General features: G+C 39.2%; 1 protein-coding gene across 32 annotated transcripts in view; it reads left to right on the plus strand.

Annotated features, from left to right (window-relative positions):
* DST (dystonin) overlaps positions 1 to 23805 on the plus strand; it is a 288534-nt gene that overhangs the window by 116753 nt on the left and 147976 nt on the right. For 31 of the 32 annotated variants that reach the window (XM_071741656.1, XM_071741664.1, XM_071741658.1 and 28 more), the window contains one exon: positions 11866 to 12032. In XM_071741656.1, the coding sequence (XP_071597757.1) occupies positions 11866 to 12032 (167 nt within the window). Of the gene's footprint in view, positions 1 to 3995; positions 5112 to 11865; positions 12033 to 23805 lie in introns of those variants that run through there. The other variant, XM_071741669.1, reaches the window with a different exon arrangement.

A 23805-nucleotide genomic window follows, 5' to 3' on the forward strand; every position in this document is an offset into this window, starting at 1 on the left:
TGTACAGAAGGGAGAGGAACAATGGGATGTTCTGGGACCCATGCACCTTCCTCTGCTTCCATGGTGGGGTCACAAGAGCCATGCTACCTGCTTTCCTCCTCTCTTTTCTGAGGTGGCAGGGTGCAATGGAGAGAGCTTTTCCTGGCCTTCACTTGCTGTTCTCCTGGCACCTGATTCTGCTGGGAGAGGCTGGCTGGTGGCAGCTGCCTCTGAAGATTGCCTGTAGGTCTTGCCCAAACTGTGGGTCTTGGAGCCCAAGGGCTGAAGTTTAATCTGTATTTGCTTTCAAATACCTAGAACAGTTTGAGGTCTGATCTACTCAAAGATTTAAACGTGGAGCTACACAGCCAATTGTCTAATCTGACTATTAGTGGTTGGTTGGGTAGACTGTGTACCATTCTACCTAAAAGATGCAATTCCCTGCCATTAGTTACTGCAGCAGGCCTGTCATTCTGCATCTGATGGGGTATACTTTTCCTCAGTTTTATTCTTCAGCTGAGATCCTAGTCACTTCTTCCAGAGTTCTTCAGCAATTCTTTAAAAAATAGTTGCTAACTCTCAGGTAAGAAAATGAGTGTGTTTTTGGAATTTCTGGGACTCATCTGGATCACAGCAAGTGGAAGAGGCATTAAGGCTTATTGCAGAGTCATATATGGACTTTATTCCTACATGTAGTGGGATAATTATAGCAGGATGAGATTATAAGCAGTTAGTTCATCTGCTTTTTTATCTTTGTCCTTAATCCCATAAAGCCATAAACAAGGAACAAATTCTTCTTTTTGTAAGCTATATCACTGGATATAACCTTCTACTGTTTAGGGTCATGGCTTTCAGTAGCCCAGTGGTATCTGAAAGCTCTTTTGGATTTTCAGCAGTGGTTGCCAGGACAGCTTAAACAGCTCCAAATATAACCTTAGTTATATTGTGTCCTGGCAAGCCTTTATTTTTTGCCTTGTTCTCTATCTTGTGCTGCTTTAATTTTCACTTTCTCTTTGGTTTTATCTCTCTGTCATTCTGCATGTGACCTTTGGGCTATGTAACAGAATGCTTGCTGGTTATCTGGTTATGCTGTCTTAGTACCATGAAATGACATGTCCCATTTCTGCTAAATGCTCCATAGCTTTTACTGTGTTGAGTAAACAGTTAAAAAAAAAAAAAGGGGGTGGGGTGGGGATTCAGGAAGGGATATTAGATCCAAATGACTTGAATTGCATTCCTATCAGACTTCCGAGATATATATATATATATATGTTTATATATATATACATACTAACAATGTGCAAAGGATGAATGGCTTCAGCATTTTGCAGACTTACAGATACACAGATATTCAACAGTGATGCCACTTGATGTGTAATACACCTGTCCCATGTTAAAAGCATAATGCACTTTACAGTCACAGAGATATTTGACAAGTTACAGAAATCTACAGTTAAATTCAAACTCATACAAATCTGCATGTGCTATTTCATGTTCCAATATTAATCTTCTGTTTGCCATGTCTTAATGTTAACCTCTTCTTTGTAATTAAGCAGCCTCTGAGACAGATCAAATTGCAGGCAAGTGTTGGTCTAATCCTTTATTCATGTTATACTTCTTAAGGGTTTTATGTGCCTTTTGCTAATCTCCTCTTAAAGTTTTCCAGCATAGGTGGAAGGTATACATAGTATATATTTGTATCTTTGGGCTTTGCATTAAAAAAAACATAACAAAACAAAACAAAAAAAAAAAAAAAACAAAGGAAAGAAATGCAATAATCCATTAATAGTATTTTTAGTAGCTTTGATCATTTTGATCTTTGGCTTTATCCAACTCTGAGCTTTGATTGAAGTACAGTCACATGTCTGAGACAAAGCTTCTGGTGTGGTCAGGTCTTTGCTATATTGTGATGGTTCTTGTAGGCTTCAGTGATAGTCTCTTTTGATGCCTTAGAATACCATATTTCTTTGCTCTAGCACACAAGTTTTAGAAGACATTTCAGTTTGCCTTTTCTGAATCTCCAGTTTAATCTCTTTTGTTCCTGACACCGAAGTTATGACTTTATAGAATTTCAGTTTGCAGAGAGTGAACTCTTTAGTTACTCTCATCTTCCCCTAACATGGAATGGGATCTTGCATACTTTTTAATATTAAAAATCCCACAACTGATATAAACAAAATTTGTATTTTGTCCTTGATCTTTTATTTGGTTCACAAGTGTGACTAATAAAGACTTTTTAAATTACTGATTCATTACAAGGTAGAGATAGTCAATCATAGAATGGTTTGGGTTGGAAGGGACCTTAAAGATCATCTAGTTCCAATCTCCCTGCATGGGCAGGGGTGCTTCCCACTCCACCAGGTTGTCCAAGTCCCCATCCCATTCAACATAGCCTTGAACACTTCCAGGGAGGGGGCACCCACAGCTTCTCTGGGGAACCTGTTCCAGTGTCTCACCACACATAGTAAATAGTTTCTTCCTAATGTAGAGGGGGAGAATCATCTCCCGTGACCTGATGCAGCCTCTTTTGTTGCAGCCAAGGATACTGTTGACTTTCTGGACTGCAAGCACATATTGCTAGTTCATGTTGAGCTTCTCATAAGCCTGTACCTCCAAGTCCTTGTCATTTACAAAGATTATATTTTTAATTTCTTATGTTCTTTTCTGTTAACTAGGGCAGGGCCAAGTCAGGACCCAACTCAGTCCCATATGGATCTGCATTTTAAATCAGTGAGTCCTCTGGGCCTTGGCTGAAAGTTGTTGGTTTTTTTTTTGTTTTGTTTTTTTTTTTAAGGTGACTAGAGTACAAGCTTTTACTGTAAGTGAAGGGAGAAAATGTCACAACCACACCTGTACGTTAAGCACACTACAAATGCAAATATAAATCAAGGCTGTGAAAGAGTGTGGTCATGGTACAAGCCTCTGCTTTGTAAAGGAACATGTTCACTTTGTGTCTTCATGTAGCTGTCTGTCTCAGTGGTAATGGGTGTTTTATAACAGCTTTCCAGTCCTGTAGTGTTACAGTATAAAATTTTCTGAGGATCATTGTCAGGTTGTGCTGCACTGGCATGATAGTGGTCAGCAATGAGCATTGTATTCTTGGAGGCTGATCCTACTTTTTTGCTGTGTTCGTTTTGGATCCTGTCAATAAAATGTCATCAAATACTTCAGTGGATCTGCTCCCTGGGGATAAAGTCTCTGGGTTTCATTATTGCAATTCCTTTTCAAATAAACAAGGGAAACTGAATGGTAATACCTGATAATGTTTGGCAAGTCACTCAGTACTTCTTTCTCAGCATGAGAAACTACCCACATCTACCCCTGCTGATGTGTGCTGGGTTTATTGGTAACAAAAATGAAACTGAAGCTTCAAAACACAGATATTTTTCAGACCAAGTATGCTGATGATTAGATTTCTTGCTGCCTAGTTTTCATATGTAGCTTGATGCTTCTTAGCTGTTCTGTTCAGAGCTACAAAGGGTTGCCTACAGAATAGGAGCAAAAGAGGAAGATAAAGATTCACGTTCAGTAACTTTGGGGACAGTAAGACAGATTCAGACAAACTGGCTCTTCTGATTTGTTTCACCTTTATCTGCCAGAAGGTTTAAAACTGCTGCAAAGTGCCAGCCACAGCACCACTGATCTGAGCAACCTGCTATGCTTGTATGATAGAGGTGAAGCAGCAGGTTATTTATAGCAGACAAATTAGTGAAAAATCACATCAGATATTATGAAAATTCCACATACAAACGAAAATTTGACCCGCAACAAGCTGTCAGAGCCATCTCTGATCCTTCACTTTAATCTTCTCTTCTGCGGATCATTGGATACATAATAAACACATATGAAGTACAAAACCAAATCTGCAAACTAAATCCCTGCTTTTTGCTTCTTGCTTTTGGATTGGGGGTGTAGCTAATAGTTTCAAAGGTTGCTGCATATTTTTCTGCTTTATCTTGTTCAAGATACTAAATGAAACAGGAAGTTAAAATGCATCCAAGAAATCCTGTGGCTCACAAATGCTATGTCATCTCTGTGAAAGACCATCGGCATTACAGCCCATTGCTGAAGCTGTGATGTTTATTTAAGAGGATTGGTGGCCAGAAATAAGCCACAGTGTCTAATCAGACACAGGCCCTGCCTGGGCACCGTGCCACAGCATTTGTTGCGTGTGCATTTCTCACAAGCAAAATGGCTTCGGACCGAGGAGGATGGATGTGAAGTCTGGAAGAAATTACGGTGCAAACGTCGGTTCTTAACGTTCTGAGGAGGATTTAAGTGTATGTAAATATACTGGAATGAATGAAGCTGTGTGACTGGGAGTTACCAAAAGCCAAATGGGGAATGTCTGTGGATGTGTGAGGGCTGAAAAGGAAGAACAGTATTTAGATACTGCCAAAGCTCCCTTAAGTCCAGCTAAACATTCCCCTGGAAGAAGATACTTCAGAAGAAAAAGGAGAAGGAAATCAACTGAGGAGGGATCAGATTCTGGACAAGTTAAAGAAAATGAAGAAGACAGACAGTATGAAGTGGGGATTTCAGAAAACATTGAGATTTGTCCCAGGGGTATGGAATTGGCTTATTCCTTCTCCCAGACAGTGACAGTGGCTGGTAATGCTCTGCCTGTGAGTATAGACCTTTTGTCTGATTCTATTAAAGCAAAAGTTTTACCAGATGAAACAAATAGTGATTCTCATTGTGGGGACAGTTTTCATAATGATAGTCAAAGGCTCACCAAGTCTGATGAAGCAGAGACATGGTTAAAGGAACAAGACAAGGGGAGTCCAGAGAAATGCTGTACATGGAAGAGGAAATACTTGGAGGATGGTGACAGTAAAGAATTATCATTCCTCAAGAAACACAGTGGTCTTCATTATGGAAAAGCAGCCAGCTTGGATTCTGCTATCCACATTTTAGGCAGACATCATGAAGAAATTGGGTTAAATATAACTTCTTGCAAAAATTTTGAAGATGTCCCAGAAAGCAGTAAATCTAAAAAGTTGCATCACTTTCTTCCTGAAAGCAAAAGTGATGTGCTGCTTGAACAAAAGAGAACTTATTCTTCTGATGCTGTGCTTTCCCAGTCACCAAAAGAAAAGTCATTATTTAACATTCCACTAAACAGGAGCAAGGTAAATATTTTGGCACAGTACATTATTCTGAGATAACTTTTAAAGATAAGTATTAGAACAGTATTTTTTGTATTATAAAATTATCACTTTCCTGTATATAAGCCTTTTACCTATACAGTGATACTGCAGGTAATCTTAACAGAAAGTATTAATCTTTCTCATAGATTAAGTAATACCCCTATACTTCAGGAGTACTGATATGTCCTTGTGCTGTTTTGCTGTCTGTAGTTTGGTTTGTTTCTTAAGTTACAAAAAAGATGGTAATGTTAAAATATTTCTAGAAGGTGGAGTGAATTTTAGAGTTGTTTAAGTTGACATTCAATATCTGCAGTAAATTTTCTTATCAACTGTTGATGGTCTTGTAATTTCTTTGGGTCTTGTATCACGGAAAGGAATGTTTGTAATTCTTTCCAGTTATGGCCAGTAGGAACTGAAAAAAGAAACATGTAGGCAGCTTGAAATAGAAAAAGTGAACAGAAATCATGTTAACAGTGCTCTCCATTTCTTTTAAAAGATCCTTTCTCCCAAACTGTTTAGATGAAATTCCTTCTTCCTCCGAGGGTAGGATTATTTTCCTTTCAGAATTAAAGAAACTAAAGTGTGAGATTAGTTTGCAGAATATCTGAAGGAAAGCAGGTTTTTTTGTCTTTTGGTATCCATTCTTACCAACTAAATCCATATTACAAGTTCTGCCCCACTCATCCTCAGCTCAACTAAAATCTGTAAGTGCAGGTAAAATACCAATACAGGGATCTAGTCTAAAACTAATTCGCCTTGCTCAGCAGGGACATCTGAATTTTGAGTTGAAGGCACAGGAGAAATGTGTATATATGCTGAAGGTACTCTTTCCAGCAGAGGGCTAGCAACTCTGCTGTTAGTCATATAATTTACTTCCTAAACAGGAATCAAATTATTTTTTTTCTCAGCTTAGCTTTTAAATACGGATAACACACCCAATTACAACACACAGTACACACTAGTACAAACAGCCTCCTGATACATGGAGATCTTTGCCCTCTTAATCTTAGCTGGAATTCAGGAACAGCTTAAGCACGTTCTTTGATTTGAACAAAACGTCATTACAGTAAAAGAGCATGAGGCCTTGTATGTTCAGCCAAGCATGGCTGCTCTTTCCTCTATACTCAGAGTAACACAAATTCTAATATTGCTGCAGTTATTACTCCAACCAGGCAGGTACCCCTTTGTTACCACAGGAGAGAAAGGGGTGGTGGGGGAGAGAGACTTCTCTTGAGGACCTACATCATCATGTTGGAGATCTATAATTATTGATGGAATATAATTATTATTATTGATAATTATTGATGGAACTACAAAACTAGGGCTGGAAAGATTCTGGACAGGTCATGTCTGTACCTGAAGGAAAGATAAAAAATGAAAACCATTCTTGACTGATACCTTTTCAGTGTCTGTCTCATTGGTAGTTTCAAATGCTTCCCAAGTAATTATTCTATTGCTTATCAGTCTTTTGTATTAAAAAGTGGTTCAGCTGAAAACATGTATGCTCCTTTAAAACTCATTAGTCCTTTTCCCATTCCCAGAAGAATTGATTTTTTTTGCAACAGCATTTTAGATATTTGAAGGCAAGTTATTATTCCATCCCCTCACTTCCCTACTTTAGGCTAAATAAACTAAGTTTTTCAGTCTTTCCGCACAGGTCATGTATTTTTAGATCTTTGTCATTCTTGTTTTTCTCGTTCAATCTGCTTCAACTGATTGGTATTTTTTGAAGGCTCTTGCTGAACTCCCAGATCCACAGAGCCTTGTTTGAGAGCTGACTTAAGAGCATTTGAATTTATGGCCAAATGGAAACTCGAAGTCCAACTGTAACATCAGGGGAGATGACTTCTTGTGGTCACATGCAAGTTCAAATTCCATTTTTATAACTGTACTTCCCTCAAAATGCTGTCGTCAGTCTTTTTCAAACATTTTCTTAGTGTTCTTCAGAGTTTTCTGGGTTAGGGTTAGATGATATCAGAATCAGTTTCATTATACATCATAGATATCAAACCCATTATATACTTTTGTGCAGTTAAGTACATTATGTTGAGTTTAGATTTGCTTCAAAACATTTGGGATAAGATGGAATTGGAGAGAAGACTCCTTATTACCTATTCCAGTCTTCTGTTTGCATTGTAAAAAATGAGACACAGAAATCCAGCACTACTGCTGATCTTTTTTGGACTCAAAATGGCATCACTGAAATCAGTGCAAGCTTGAGGCTTTTTGTTGGATGCAGTTTTGTATACTGTGTATACAGAAGGAACTTAGAGGCAAAGAAAAAACACTTGCAGTATAAGAGGTGAACTAGTTCTCCCAGTTACAAATAAGAGACTTTGATCCTGAAATACAAGTCCTGTGCATTACCTCTGTCCCTTTTTATTGCATAATTTGTAATTCAGAGGCTTTGAGATAATTTGGAAAACTGGATCTCTAACAAACAGTTGTTCAGACTCATGCAAACTCAATAATTTGCACCATGCTTAAGGAAAAAATGTTCTCTAGGAACTATTGATAGTGGGTAAATGCTAGGCCTCTGTGATATAAGAATGAAAGTTTCACACAAATTATTTTATTTGAAGGACAACATTTGAACAGCAAAGGATTTGATTGCCTCTTATTTTCTGTTCAAGTATTCTTAATTTATTAGTCCTTCTTTTTCCTGTGCCAAATGATGTTACAAATATTTATGATAATGCATAGTTGGTAGATGAGTACCTATTACTGTCCTTACAGGGTTATCAAAGGGAAGATGTGCACACACTTGCATTCTGACATCTTATTGTGTGGGAATAGTGTTTTGCTTGGTAAGGAGTTCCAAGTTAGTAAAGGATCTTGCCAAGTAGATCTCATATTTGTAAGCATAATCAAATGTAGCCCTTTCATGCACCATCTCTCTCTGTGTATTTTTATACTTTCAAATTCAGTTTTTATGAAAAAGTCTGAAATCTTAATCCTTGAGTCTCAAATATTTTTTAGAGAGCAATAGAGGCTGTTTCAGGTCTCAGGCTAATTTTAGTGTTCTTAACCTGTACTGAAAAGGGCTGCTTCCATGAGTGAAAAATAATTTTAGTTTTTAAACTCAGTATACTCTATTCCATTTTCTTTAGAAGCCCAAATAGGTTGCTGAATGGTGTTTGGAAGATTTTGGATCAAAAACCTGTTGATCTTAGGGTAGTGTGCTAAATTCCTATTTTAGTCATGCAAAATCTGAACTGCAAGTTTGCCTCGTGTTCAATTTCAAAATAAGAAACAGTCTCCTGTGTTTGTGTCTATAGCTCTAAATGGTGTTTGCATGTAACAACAGATACAAGTACGACCTTCAGAAGTTGCCTGGGTGTCTGAAATCACTTGTTGCCAGAGGAATCCAATGTGCACTCAAATATGCTGTGTTTGCATTCTCTGCAGTCTGAAATGTACATAGGCATTGATGGTCAATTAACCGTGAAGGAGGCTAAAGGTTTGAGCTTACCCATAAGGAATGGCCATTAGCAAATACATTGTTAGCTTGCTGACTTAAAATATATTTTAAAAATTGAAACTGATACTTTAGAATTTCACACAGAGTGCTTTCTGAAAATGAAAGAAAAAAAATTAAAGTTGGCAGGTTTTTTCCAACATATCTGGTACTTCAGAAGACATGATCTCTTTCAGAAGCATTGTCTGGATAAGGGGTAAATGCTTGACTTCATTCATATTGTGGCCTGGTTGTTCTGAAATGAACAGAAACTAAAGCTACTGAAAAAATATTTAGTTTGTGTTCTTGCTCTGAAGTACCAAAGAATAAACATAACCAACAGAAAGGAAATCTTTTACTGAAGAGGAGTTCCCTAGATTTTTATAAGAAAATTTTCAGAGGTATTATAACTTGGTCTTTTTCCATGTTGGATTCCCCTGTTGTCTTCATTTATAAGACTCATATCGTCTGTATTTTGTGTGATTTCATGTAGTAAATATTCTGTGCAGCCTTTTATACCTAGAAATGTGTAAATGCTCACAGCTGCATGGTTTGTCTTCAGTGTTTTAAACAAAAAAGGGATTTTTTTTTTCCTCTTTGCTTTTTCTTCAAAACATATAGTGTTGAAGCTAGAGACAAAAGGATGCAAAAATACTGTCAGATCTTCAGTTATTTATGGACTAGTTGAACAGTTAAAACTACTTTGCTTTCTAGCTTTGGTGACTATATCTTTCCCTTACCTAGAGCCAGCAGATATGATGGCCTGTGATAAGTTTCTGCAAAACTGCTTTTATAACTTGGTGTTTTATGGATTCTTGCATAGAAAATGATGTAAATTTATACTTCCCCTGCATTAAATGTACCTACAGTTTACTGTATAGCTGTAAATGCTCCTCATCCATTGAAAATGTCAAAGTTGTTTAAGCAGAAATCACAGACAGCACTGCAGCAGCTACATTTCCAAAGCTCTTCTTAAGTCTCGTGCTTCCTGGTGCTTTCCACTACCTTGTATTAGTCACTGACATAGGACCCTCAGTAGGGAAAGCTACGACACTGTTCCTGGCACTGAATTTGGGTGGCTCTAATGTGAGAAAACCCTGTAATTTCCAGGCTAGCTTGCCGTAATTCCCCCAGGAAGAATCCAGACAGCAGATCATAGAATCAAAGAAAATGCATTGGGTTGGCAAGGACCCCTAAAGATCACCTATTCCAACTCCCCTGCAGTGAGCAGCTAGATCAGGTTGCTCAAAAAGCCCCATAAAGCCAGACCTTGAATGTCTCCAAGGATGTGATGGGGCCTCCACCAACTCTCTGGGCAACCTCTTCCAGTGTTTCACCACTCTCATAGTAAAGAACTTCCTTCAAATGTCTAATCTATATTTGCCTTACTCTAGTTTGAAACTCCTGCCCCTTGTTGTGTCACTACATGCCCTTGTAAACCTGTCCCTTACAAGCGTTCCTGGAGGTCCCCTTCATGTCCTAGAAGCCAGTTTTAAAGTCTCCCTGGGGTCTTCTCTCCAGGCTGAACAGCCCCAGCTCTGTCAGCCTGTCTTTGTAGCAGAGGTGTTCCAGCCCTCTGATCATCTTCATGGCCCTCATCTGGACTTGCTCCAACAGGTCCACGTCCAGAGCTGGACACACTACTCCGGGTGAGGTCTCACCACAGCAGAGTAGAGAGGGGCAGAATCACCTCTCTCAGTCTGCTGGTGACACATCTTCTGATGCAGCCCAGGCTGCAATTGTCACTCTAGGCTGTGAGCATGCATTGTTGGCTCATGTCCTATTTTTCATCCACCAGTAACCCCAAGTCCCCTTCTGCAGGACTGCTCTCTATCACATCATCCCCCAGCCTGGGTTGATGGTGAGGATTGCCTCTACCCAGGTGCAGGACCTTGCATTTGGCCTTGTTGAACCTCATATCTTTGTGTGCAGAGATTCCAAGGACAGTTCCATCTGACCTCATGAATATAGCCTCTGGGTTTACTCTAGGACTGCAGGAATTGGCACAGCTTCAGAGTTAAGCCTCTTCTGCAGCTAACTTGAGCACCTGCCTTCCCCTCAAACCTGTCTGTGAGAAAACCTTCCCTGGCCTCAGGCTGTGTCTCGAGATGAGTGAGATGTAACTTGTGTGATGTGACCTCTCCCTTGTGGTCTCACGGGGTGTCCTTAGTGTCCACCCACAAATCTTGGCATTGTCTCAAACACTCTTGCCTCTGCCCAAGCCCCTCAGCCTGATATTTGTAATGTTGAGCTATGATATTTGGGTCTTTATATACAGTGCTCATAGAACCTGAGTTCTTAGTGTTCTTCATAACATTATATTACCTACTATAGTTTGAATAAGTGGTAAAAGATGACCACTTAGGAGGAGACAACCTTTGATATCACTTTATCAAGGCACATTGGCTTCTTTTTCAATTTTGCATTTCAGATATACATTGATTACAGTTTCTATCACATAAGGTACAAACAGTACCCATGCAAATAAAGGAAATATGTGCGTTTTATTTATCCAGCAATAGTTTCCTAAGCAAAATGATTGAACTTCGTTAGGGTAGAATTTAAGGTAGTACAACTTTATTGCTTGTGTGTGAAGCTCCCACTTCTTTCCTGCTTTCTTGCTTTGCCTGACATGAACTTGATAATCCTTAGATAACAGAAAAACAAACCTTCTCTATCAGACCAAATTTTCATGTAAAATCCTTCGACCTTTCAGTTGTCCCTAAAATGCTTCTTGGAATTTTTTGTCCTAAACTCATTATTTTTAGTTTTCAATAAAATGGAGCTTTTGTTACTGGATTCAAGAACAGCATATGTTATAATTTAACCTGTTTTGAGAGAGGAACATTATAGCTAAATAAAGTCCTGTAATAAAAATATGGATATTATATAGGTGTGAATATATACGCATATGTGGTATTTTATATTTAATTATATGATATTTATGTATGATAGGTATAACATAAAATAGGTTATTATTCACATTATCGACGTAGACACATTTAAGTATTTTTCATTATTTAATAGTATGTCATTAGAAATTAAGAGGCTGAGAACTAGCTAACTCAAGAAACATGTGAAGCTATGAATTTTGTATTTCATATTGAAGATGCTAAGAGTGCATAAAGATATGACATAGAAGAGTAGTAATACAGTGCATGACTAATCAACATTCATGTATGCATATATCAGAAAATTCTTCAGTAATGCAGAGTGGTTTTCTGCAATATTTTAAACATGTTAGATGTAGTAGTAATACTTATATTAACTATATTTTAGATATCTGATATCCATGTCACTGGAGAGTCAGAGGACATGTCTGCTAAAGAGAGACTGCTCCTGTGGTCACAGCAGACAACTGAGGGTTATGCTGGAATCCGTTGTGAAAATTTCACTACCTGCTGGCGTGATGGAAGATTATTTAATGCCATCATTCATAAATACAGGTATGTACTCCCTTCTCTTGAAAATTACCTACTATAGCATTTAATGTGCATAGAGAGAGAGTTCTGTGGTTTATGCCTGTAGTAACACTGCAGCTGTGCAGATGACACTGGCTTGTTCTGGGCAATTCCCTGATTTTTACAGACGAAGGATGCCTCATGAGCCCTTGCATGTCCTGCCTTCCCCAGAGGAAGCATCTCCACAAATCCTGCACATCTCCCATGGGGTGCCTGTCAGCTGCTGAGATGAATGTCCCTGGGGTCCAGTCTTCTCTACAGTCCCTTTTTACTATTCTGATACTTAAGTATAGACAGGGTAAAGTGGTCACTGATCACAAAGCTGCACTCCTGGTGAAATCCATAAACTACTGCATGATCTGAGGTAGCCCAAGATCCCTTTATTCTTCCCTGTGTGACTTCACCTTGCCCCTGGAGCCCAGAGCTTCTTTGGTCTTTGTGTTTGGAGCCCAGATCTACTCTGAGATGTGTCTCCTGTAAAATGGTAGGGTAGTCACATGAAAAATGTGACCACTTGGCTTGAAAATTCTGAGAACAGAACTGTGCTACTTTATTCCTCTTTCTGTGCTTTTGTGACCACACTTTTACAAATGGGAATTTGTAGATCCACTGGCTGTGGCTAGAAGCTAAAGGATACACTACATTAACTTACTTAAAATAGAGTTGAAGAAGTCTAATGACAAGGGAGGAATTAGAATTCTGGATTCTAAATAAAAAACTGGTCTCTCTTGCCAAAAGTGATTTTGGCATCAAAATGTGGTAGAGAAACAAGGTTTTAAGATGATTGCTGTGTCCAGCATTCCCTCTTGGTTGGCAGCATCTCTGTTTCTGTACAGTTTTTGGTTCCTGAATTGAATAAGGACCTTTGTGTCTTAGAAGATTGCATGAGAGTATTCTGGCCACTGGGCTACTTAGCATGTACTGAATTGTCCTTCACTGCACAAGGCTTGCAATTTCTGGGTTTTATTATAGCATGTGTAAAAAGTTCTTGCAGTATACACTGGGACGTATCATAAGGAAATTTGAGGGTATGTGATTTTCCTTGGTAAAATACAGGAGCGTCCCAAGAAGTGACACACAAATTTTGTATGTTTCAGTGCAGCTCCAGGGAACAGACCCAGAGCAGATTATTCTCTTCTTGAATTTCCTCTTGTGGAGCCATTTGGCTCACTGCAGAAGGAAGCCTTAGGCAGAGCCAAAATCCATGAAGTATGAGGACTAGGAAACTGAAGTAAAATGGGAGATGAGTCAAGCAGATGCAGCCTTTTCTTCACTTGCTGTGTAGAGAGGCTGTAAGCATAGCATTACAACAGGGCTCTGAGTCCTAGAGAAGCTGGCTTTGGCAGTGCTTAATATCATGGTAAAAATGAAGCTGTATCTGAATCAACTAGGTCTTTTTCTGACCATGCTTCTGTTCTGGGTAACCAGTGAGGGAGGAAGTGTATGCCAGTAAGAAAGTTTTCTAGTAACATTGTCAAGACAAAGGGATATAGCTGGCAAAAGACAAGGCTGTTTTGCTTCAGGACTGAGCAGCCAAAATAGTGATCGTAGCACAGGAAAGTATTTGAAGAAATAAACAGTATGAAAGCTACAGAGAGAGGGGAGAGAAAAAAAGGAGCTTAATGAGCTGGTGTAATGGAAAATATTTCCCAGAGCTTTTTCAGAGCCTTACATAGAACAGTGTAGCCTTTACCGCTCTGCAACAAGTAGTTGTGATACAGATGAGTTAATAAATAATGAAAAACTTTAATTCTGTCCTCCAGCTGTGCAAACGTTCATGCTTTGGGACATGACTGAGTACCTGCAGTTGCTTTGCTGGAGCAGTGTTTCTGGCAGCATTCTGCTAGTTTCATTCACAGTGTTTCAGCTTCTTTGACAGGAGTGCAGTGCACAAAGCAGATTCAGTGACTGGGGCGCAGGATCTCCATTTTGTGTGCTTCTGTGCCAGTTTCTATTTAGCTTAGCTTCTTCCTGTAAGCACAGTTTTTCCACCTAAGGTTCCATATCCTTCCCATGAATGCTTACTGTCTTTATCTGATGTATTTTTGTTGTGAGAGGTTACAGATTCTCAGACTCCAGCTTGCTTATGAAATCAATGAGATTTATCCACTGATTTCAGTGAGCTTCTGTGTTTCTTTTCTTTGCCATTTTATACTGTTAAAACAGAGAAAATAATTTCCAGCTATTGCTCACAAGATAGGAATGGTCTTTCTAAACAGGCTTCTGGTATTTTTAACTACAGTGTTTTACTCCAGAGAGCTCTTTTAAAGCTTGGTTTATGTTCAAAGCAGTAAGCAGGTTAAACACATACAAAATGCACACATTTCTGGCAGGCATTCTCCATGTGCTCTGTTTGTTTTGGTAGCTCCCAGTCTGTGGATCACAGAAGCTCAGAAGCAAGGATAAGCGACCTGTGGATGCCAGCAGCTCTGTCAGGGCTGATGCCCAAATGTGTCTGTTCAGGCGGTGGGGTGGGACTGTGCTGCTGCCCCTGCAGAGCACCCCCCGTGGGTGCACATCTGCTGAATGTGCTGCAGTGTGGCAGCACCTCCTGGGCCCAGACCTAATAGGCTCAGAAATACTCAGGTGTATTTCTTGTATCTAGAACTGCAATTATACTGGGCATTGGTGAGCTCTATGTTGGATGGAGAGTACATGCTTACCCATGTCAGGGCACAGCACTGGGGTTCCCCACAGAAGGTCACAGAATCACACGGAATCATCAAGAGTTGGAAGGACCTCTAGAGATCATCTAGCCCAACTCTCCCACTAAAGCAGGATCCCCTAGAGCACATTACACAGGACTGCATCCCGGTGGATTTTGAATATCTCCAGAGGAGGGTCCATCAGGGTCACCTCTGGCCTTGCAGCCAGTGCTGGGCCTGGGAATTGGGTCTGCCAGGGGGCTGCAGGGGCCATAGCTCAGCTGGGGGCTGGAGGCAGGAGCACCAGCAGCTCTCAGAGGGCAGGTGTCATGCTGCCTCACAGCTGAACCTCAGTGCAGGCAGACAAACCCTATACTCCCAGCCCTGATACCATGGCTGGCAGTCCTTTTCTGGGTATGTCATTGAGAACACAAGCTGTGCTGGTGCAGCGTGATCCATTCAGTCAGCCATGAGATAGTGAGATGTCATTCTCCAGTCCTAAGTGACAGGGGACTAAAGTGGCAGGTTATAATTACCTCCTTTCCAGGCAGAAGTGATGTTTTAAATCGCAAGTACACAAGAGCTTCAGTACTTGAGGAAGCTGCTGATGCTGTGGAGGGCTGGGCAAGGTGCTGAGCTGGGAATCAGCAGGCAGGGAGCCTCTCCCTTCCACAGGCTGACAGCCTGTAAACTCTGCAGCAGGATTTCATCTGGGCTGCTGGTAGTGGCTTCTTCCTTCATTTATTTATTTATTTGTTTATTTATTTGGTTTTGTCCCACCAGAAGATCCCACCACCTTTTGGAGTAAACCATCTAAGACATATGATGCTCCACTGCAGGAATAATGCAGGGATTTGCCACAGCTCCCTGCTTCCCCCAAAGTTTGTGTGAGAAACAGGATAAAGCTGACATTTTCCCAGCACAAGTAACTGTAGTTATTGCATTTAGTAACTGCATGTAGTTACTGCAGCATTTCCTCAGAAATCATCAGGCTGGCGGGTGGTGGCTGGGGAAGTCAGGCTCCTCCAGTTCTCCCTGCACCCACAGCCATGCTGACAGCACTCCACTTCCAGCACTGAGCTCGGAGATAGGGGCAGCCTGCAGGCACTTGAGTCAGTCACCTGCCCTACTGAGCAAATGCAGGATCTTTTTCTTTCCTCTCAAGTGCCAAGGGTCAGGCTATCTGAGCTTTTATAAGGGCCTTCAGTCATTTTATGAATGAGCTTTAAGTGATTTTTGCAGTGTTCTTTAAGACTGGGAAAGAAATTTCATGAATGACAGAAATGAAAGGGGAAGATTACTCTATTTGAGTTGACTCTGTATACAATGTGCTTTTTTTCCATACAAATTTAGGAAAATGTAAATTTTTTTTTTTTTCTTTTTGTGCACGAGGAGGTTGCACGTTTTCAGAAGGTTCCAGCAGCCTGTGTTTGTAATTGAAGATTACTTGGCTTAGCTTTTGCAGAGTGTATAAGGCTTTCATTTTAAAACATCCTGTACATGATGAAATCCCTGGAAAATAAATGGGGCTCCATAACAGTCTTGAGAACTGCCTCAGGGAGCTCCATTGCAGGCCCTGGGTTTTACTTTTCATGTTGTTAGTCTGTGTGAATATTTGTTATTTTGTAGAAAGGCCAACTAATACTGAATATTACCATATTGTTAACTGTATGATTTTATTTAAATATCTCATATTTCAGATTCTTTTTGAACCTCCACACCTCTCTCTGGACTTGTGGTTAAAGCCTAGGAGATTCGAGAATATTTTTAATGTCTCATCTGTTATGTAATTTTCCTTTTATAGCTTAATTTTTCATTGAAGACTTCGCTTCAGTGCATTGTATTGGAGAAATCTGACTTCAGGAAGTTTAAAAAGTACATGATGTTTCTTTCATACCATCATATCATATGCAGCAAAAAACCTGTAAGCCAGGATTCACAGTTGGAGGCTGACTATAATCAGCATGTACTGCCCAGATTTTCCCAGAGATACTGCCAGACATCTACGCACTGGGGTCTTCATCTTGCAGCTCTATAATGTATTTCTAGCTTTGACTGTGTTGTACGTAAATGCTATTGACTTGTGTTTTCATTGTCTTATGTACCTGACTTTTGCCCTGGAAGAAGAAATAATAGTTTTTTTAGAACTGGTGTCTGTTGAGAAGGAAGGGTATTCTTTCATTAGGAGTTGCATGCATTATTTGAAACAAAGCAAATTAAACTAAAGAGTTATAGCAAAGTAACAAACAGCTTTTTTTGGCAGACTTTCTTGAGCATGTGGTACATAAGATCTACAGGCAATTTCAGTTAAAAAGTGTCTGAAAAGGGAATTGAAGGAATAGTAAAAATAATAGCTGTAAGATTTACAGTTAAATGGCACCTATAGATGCTTTGTTAAGGACGGTGGCAGCTGATACGCAGAAAACAGACATGTTTACAGACCAGCTCATCTTAATTTCTAAAGGAAAAAAGTCAAGTACGGAGGCTATGAAAAGAAGATTAACATCAGACATGCATGCTTTTTGTAAAAACATGTGCACTCCTTTCTATTCTTGTATTCTTACAATTTTTATAATAAAGCGGTAATTTTGCTTCTGGCATTTACAAAAGCAATTCCAGCAAGAGCAGTAGGTTCTTGTGTCACTACATAATAACTTAATGAGTAGCCCCAGTGGTGTCTGTATGGTGAAAAATTGCATCTGTTCAGGAAGAGCTGCAAACTCAGTTTCTGGATAAAGCCATATTTTTCAAGTTCTAGTCCCTGGTGTTAAATCTGTCCTAATAAATGAAGCAGGTCTTGCCACTGCTCTCTGCCCCATGGGTGTCTGCATGGCTGAACTCTCCCCTCTGTCCCTCAGACAGTCCGTGCAGCCCTTTAGAGAAGTCTTGGGTCAGTGTTGTTACTTGAACTGGTCTCAGATGCTGCCTGGCAGGGCTTGAGTTGTAGTGGGCCATGGTCATGCTATGGGAAGGACTAGCAAAGCATTATGGAACTTTGGTCTTGGCTTCTCTACACTTAAAGCATGGACATGTCCAATTATGTCTGGGCTCGTAGGTGAATTTCAGCAAGGCTGGGTGCTTTAGGGAGGACGAAGAGGAATTGAATCTACATGAAAGAGTGTGCCACCAGAGGAAGGAGAACTTTTACAGCTCCCTAAGTGTTAGATAAAGTGAGAGAAAAAATTTCCAGTATTACACTGCTTTTAATTTGAAATAGTACTATAAAACTAAATAGGCTTTCAAAATTACTAAGCGGATGTTTTTTGGAGTGTGGTATAGCAGGGAGCAAACTAGATTCCTGCCTGTTAAATAACTCTTCTGGTTTAGAACAAGCTGTTTCATTCTTACCCAGCACAGTTTGTCGTATTTGTACGATTAGCTGAATGCTAAGCTCCTGGCCAGCAGTGCATGTGGCATCCCTCTGATGTTAAAACATGTTGCAGCTGATCAGGTACTGACATGAATGCATTCCTTAAGGGGAGGGATAGTGATGCCTTAATTTGCAGTAACATGTTGAATACCCTTGGGCATTGAATGAGAAAGAACCTAAATATTACACAGTGTCAAGCCTTAAAATTCTAGGGAATATGTTTTAAATAAAGAGATTAGCTGGGTTTGCTAGTTTGGGCTTGTAATTTCGTAACTCTTAATTTATTGTTACCCAGCTTTAACAAAAAGAAAATGTGAGTTTGGTTGGGTTACCCTCACCTCCCTCCTTCCCACCCACCTCATCATTCAGAAGCTGGTTAACTATTTTCATCTGGTTTTGTTATGTAGAAGCATTAAGAATTGGCAATTTGGGGAAAGATCAACAGCATTTAGGTTGATTAGAAATATTGGCAAGTAGATGGGCTTTAATGTTATGTGCCTGAGTATACATCTACATATAACTAATACATAGTTACATATAAATAATGCTATTTAGAAATAGCAGATAACCTCAGCTGCAGTTTAATTGATTGCACTCAGAAAAATTCAGTGATGGCTTTTTGTGGTTGGGGTGGTGGTTAGCTTTAGTGGGTATTGGATGGAAGACTTTTGGGCAGTTGGGCTGATTTATTTCAGGTCTGGACTTAAAATGATCCCTGTGTATGTTGTACTAGATCCTTCTGCTAAGTAGCTGAATGATAACAGGTTTCTTTTTGTTATAAAGGACAGGGGGAAAAAATAGTGGGATGAAATCAAAGCTTTTCTCTTGCTTAGGCCAAATAGGAGTAAAAAGAAAAATAGAGCTTTGAATTGAAAGGCCTAGTTTTATATTGAGGTTTCATGTATCTCTTACTCTTTGATCATGAAAGACCATAGCACCTACGGGTGTCAGAAACCTTTATCCAAAAGGGTGTGGTGTCTGAGCAGTGGTGGCATATGTGCCTATGATAAATCAGACAGGGAGAAAGGTCTTCTGGCAGTGCCTGTGGAAATTTTGTGGCATATGGAGAAATGGTTGCCTCTAAGATTGGTACAGGGAGCCTTTGGGAAACCTTTTGAACTCAGTTCAGTGGGAAGCCTGTGTGTCAGGCAGCTGCTGTTGGGATGTGGAGGGACTTAGGGAGTAGAACAGAAGAATTGTTTGGTTGGGTTTCTTCATTGTCTTTTTGGTATTCAGGCACCCCAGGGAAAGGTACATTATTTATAGTTATTTCTGCAGATTGCACAGCTGTAAGCTGAAGCTATAAGCCTTTCTTCTATTTAAATTCTATCGCAGACAAAAAATTGGGTAAGTCACTGTAACATTACTGATTTTGTAATGACAAAACTATCTTGTAATACAAGCAAATGTAAAATCTATTTTCAAGCTGGTGAAAGGACTGACTGAGATCCTTTCAAGTTTCATTCAGGTGTATACTGAGCCTGAAATGTACATTCCAAACTTACTGCCAAATTGTGATTGGAGTTCCCTAGGCATGGCTAAAGCTGAACTCCACATTTAACTGGGTCTTTGCTGTTACAATGCTGCAATTGTGTCTCTGTCTAAATCAGTTGGTATGGCAAGCTACAGGTGAAATTTTGCTGTGCTAACAAAGGTGGGACAGGAGGCCTCAGTAGGCTTCTTAAACTGAGTGCTTGTCAGATCAAGTACAAGCATAATAAAAGTAAATTAGCTGTATATATTCTAAGGGGTTAAATTAATGTTCAGGCTCATGATGGCTTTTCCCCCTTATATTTAGTGCAGATAAAACATTATTCCTTTTTCTGTTGCAAGTTTTTATATGACTTGTTGGGATGTCTGAAGAACAGACTGGAAATGTTTTTGTAAATAGTGTGCCCTTCTTGCTGTATTTCCAGCTCACCATCACTTGCAATAGATTTTTGAGAGCTATCTTATCTGAAAATTTATGTAAAAAAATATAAAAAAGATAGTCAAAGGAGACCTGAAGAATTCAGATCACATGAGAATTTTTCTGCTCTTGAGGCATGAATGTTCAGCTTCAGAGATGCAGTGAATGAAATCTATACAAGCATATAAAATAATGAATGCTAGAGACATTCCAGTCATGACAACACAAGAGAAGACTAAACCAGAAAGACTGAAAGTCATAAGAATCATCTGAAAAAAATGAGCACAATGTGACAGTGAGACAGGCTGGGGACCTGTAAAGCTTGAGAAAAGAATTTGCCACATAGTTGGAACAAACAATATGCAGAGCTATTATTCAGCAGCGTAATTTCTGCTATATCCCAGTTGCAAGGATGAAACTTTTTCTAGAATGACATTTTTCAATTAGAATATTGGTTGCATTTTCCCTGAATTCTGAAGTGTTGCTTAATTTTGGTGATGACACTGAACAGGTTCACCCAATGGTTTGGGGCATTGGGATAGTTTTTATGTCACCATGTAATGTGATGCTTGAAGAAACTATTGTGAAGTCTGTGGTTGAACAGTCATTTTAGTCTTACATTTGAGATTATATGGAGATTTTTTCAAATATTTGCCCTCCTAAAAGACGTTCCTGAGAAGTAGTGTGTTTCATGTCATGGATGTTTACTATCTGCCGATTCCTGTCTTTGCAATCATTCTGCTATTAACCAAAATCTCTAGAGTGTATGATGGTATCTTTCATGTGCTCCCATCTGAAATATGAGTTGAATGCTACCAGCTTGAGAGGTCTCTATTCTTGTATTTTTAAAAAAATATTGTATGACTATGTATTCTGGCATAGTTCTAATTTCTTTCAGTAGTCTTCCCATCCCTGAAAAATGTCTTTCTGGCACTCATTCTTTGCCTTTATCTGTGAACAGTGAAGCAAAGAGTTTAATTCTATAGGCATTTTCTAATTAGAGTGGTAGAAGAGGTAACTGGACTATAGTGAAGCATTCCTGATCTTCAGTCATGTTTTCTTTGAAGGTTCTGCTTGAACCTCACTATATGACTATTGCTGCTCATTAGTATGCCAAGAAAGATTACTCTGATGTAGCTTGGGCAACTATAATCCAGGAACAGTGAAAAGAAGGATGTGGTTTCTTTGTAAGTCACTGGGAAAATAAAAGTTCAGTTAAATATCTTTTTCCACTTTGAAATATTCAGATCCCTTCAAATATAATTGGTTTTAATGGCCAAGTTTTGTAGCTGCTAGTGTGGATCTTGAACTGTTTCACTAGGCATTAGGTTCTGGCTATGGGAAAACGTACACGTGCCTAACTCTTTGGTTTCAAGGAGTCTTTGCAAAGTACAAAGCTTGCATGTGAGCCATGCAACTTGCATTAGAATGCCCTTCATTTCTTTGTGCTGTACTGCAGATACTGTTCACTTGCTTCTCTTTGTGGTGCTAGGTATTTGTTTTCTTGAATTGATCATAATTTTGTCAGCGTCCCAGTTGAAGAGGCACTAAGCACACCTTTTTTTCCCCGCTTCTGAAACAAGTTGTGTCTAACACCTACACTAAGATCTCAAATGGCAGGCACCAATCTTTTCTTAAATGAAATGATTAATGACTGGTGATGTAGAAGCCAAGCTCTTTGACTTAGGTGCGGCTGCAACAGAAGTATCTCCTTTGCATAGAATGTTCCAGCTGGGCTGGTGTTTGGGTTGTTTATGTGTGTGTTTTGATGGCAAGGGCCCAGCCCACTGAAAAATCTGCCATAAGATGACTCATAACATGAGAGGAGGTAGAGTCATCGTCTGTTACCTAAAGGGCATTTCATTTTATTTAATTCACTCTGTATAAAACCACTTACTAGCACTATGCAAATCAGTTATAAAATGTATTTATAATACATGACAAATAGCTTCTACAAAACTGTATTTTCTCTTTAGCCTTAAAAATGAAAATGTTTTCCATGATAGGTGATGCTTTTATATCTAGTGTTTACTTCAGTTAAGAGAATTAAACAAAAACATATTAGAAGGATGCTCATCACACTGTAATTTGAGCGGTTAGTAGCATTTCAGGATTCAAAGGAGAAATGAAATACTAAAGATACTGGAAAACATTTGTGATCCTTTATAATACAGCCCCAGGACACTCATGTGCACAGTATGTGATCAGTAATACCAGATTCCCTAGATTCTTCTGGGAATGGTGATGCTGCAATGAAATCCAAGTGTGTGTGCTCAAATGCAAATTCCCACGTACCCAGTTAGAGGAGAGGTATCTCTGCAAGCTCACAGTAGATAAAATCAGCTTTTATTTTTATTTAATGTCTTGAGTAAACACTCCTAATTAAAAGGAACAATGTGTCAGTCATTGATTTCCCGAGCCATGGTTTTTGGATTCATTTTTATAGGGCCAAAATATCTTACTGAGCTGTGGGAGGTAAGACTCTTTTTCTGTGGCTTTGCAATGTATCCTTCCTTGGTATAGGGAAAGGGTGACCTGTAAAGGGTGGAGGCACCAAGCTCAAGGCAGTGTGCACTTTCCATGCCCATTACCAGGTACATTTGAATCAAGTTATAATACCTGTCTTTTCCATCTTATGAGTCATTAGTGTGCTTGTTTTCAGGCAGCTCTTGAGTTTCTTTCTGCTTCAAACAAAGGCAAGCATTAGCAAGAAAGAGAAAAATGCTGTTTTCTGTAGTATTTTCTGGTAGATCAAAACTTAAGATAAATATAGAACACTTAATCTAGATCAGTATGCTGTGTGTTAGGTGTATAATGAACTGAAAACAGCAGGATTCATTGCAGTTTTCCCTTGTCTTAAGTGGGAACTGGAGTAACTCTGTGGTGTTACGAGTTGTGAGGATAGGACAGTGCTTTTAAAACTGGGGGAAGATCTCACAGAGTGGACTGCTCTTCAGCTAGGGGATGAAGCCACAGTAGTGATTTAAAATAATGTTATATGCAACAGCAGTTGTATTAATTTTACCAGTAATGTAGTGAGAAAAACCTTACCTTTTCTACATCTAAACGAAAGCTTTATTCTAAGGAGATGATCGTGTCTCTGCAGATTGTAGCTCATTTTCTGGGAACAGTCAAAGCTTTTACAACAATTTGTCATTGCTTGTTCTAAGAGTTAGGCAGGCTGCCAAGTGATTCTTGGGACATTTTTATCAAGTGTGAAACAGATGTAAAGAAGGCAGGTGAAAAAAAAACAACAAACTAACAGTGTAAGCTTATATTAAACCTGATTTTTTGGTCAAAAGTGTGCTGTGAAAGCAATCTTTATTACTCATACTGGCTCCATTATTGTGGTTGAAATTGGAGACTGGAGTGCTCTGTTTTCCCTTTCTAGTATTGTCCTTTATTTTTCATGGATTTTCTGTGCTGCTAAGAGCAACGAATGGTATTGGTTTCATTGCATTGTTTTCATTGCTCTGAAATTCAGAGAAGAATGGCATGAGCTTGGTCATGCTCCTGCTAAGCATATTGGAAGTGGAAAGTCCTGGTGGTTTAGGAGGATTATATTTCTTTTTACACCAGTTATGTTTTATTATTAATTAAATGTCCTTTCAAGAAATAATAGGTGCAGTACTATTTGTTTGTAAACTTGTCTTCTGAAGAACACAAGGCAACCAGAGATTCTAAATGGCTGGAAAAAAGTATTTTTTTATTTACAGTCTTCTTGGAATTAATTCATAGATAAGCTTCTGTTGAGTTTCCCAAATACAATACCATTTTGAGATCAAGATAATTTGTTGCCAAATAAAATGTTATCATGCATTTTGAACAGTGTTG

This window comes from Heliangelus exortis, chromosome 3 (genome assembly GCF_036169615.1).
Source record: "Heliangelus exortis chromosome 3, bHelExo1.hap1, whole genome shotgun sequence".
In the NCBI taxonomy this organism is placed as follows: Eukaryota; Metazoa; Chordata; class Aves; order Apodiformes; family Trochilidae; genus Heliangelus; species Heliangelus exortis.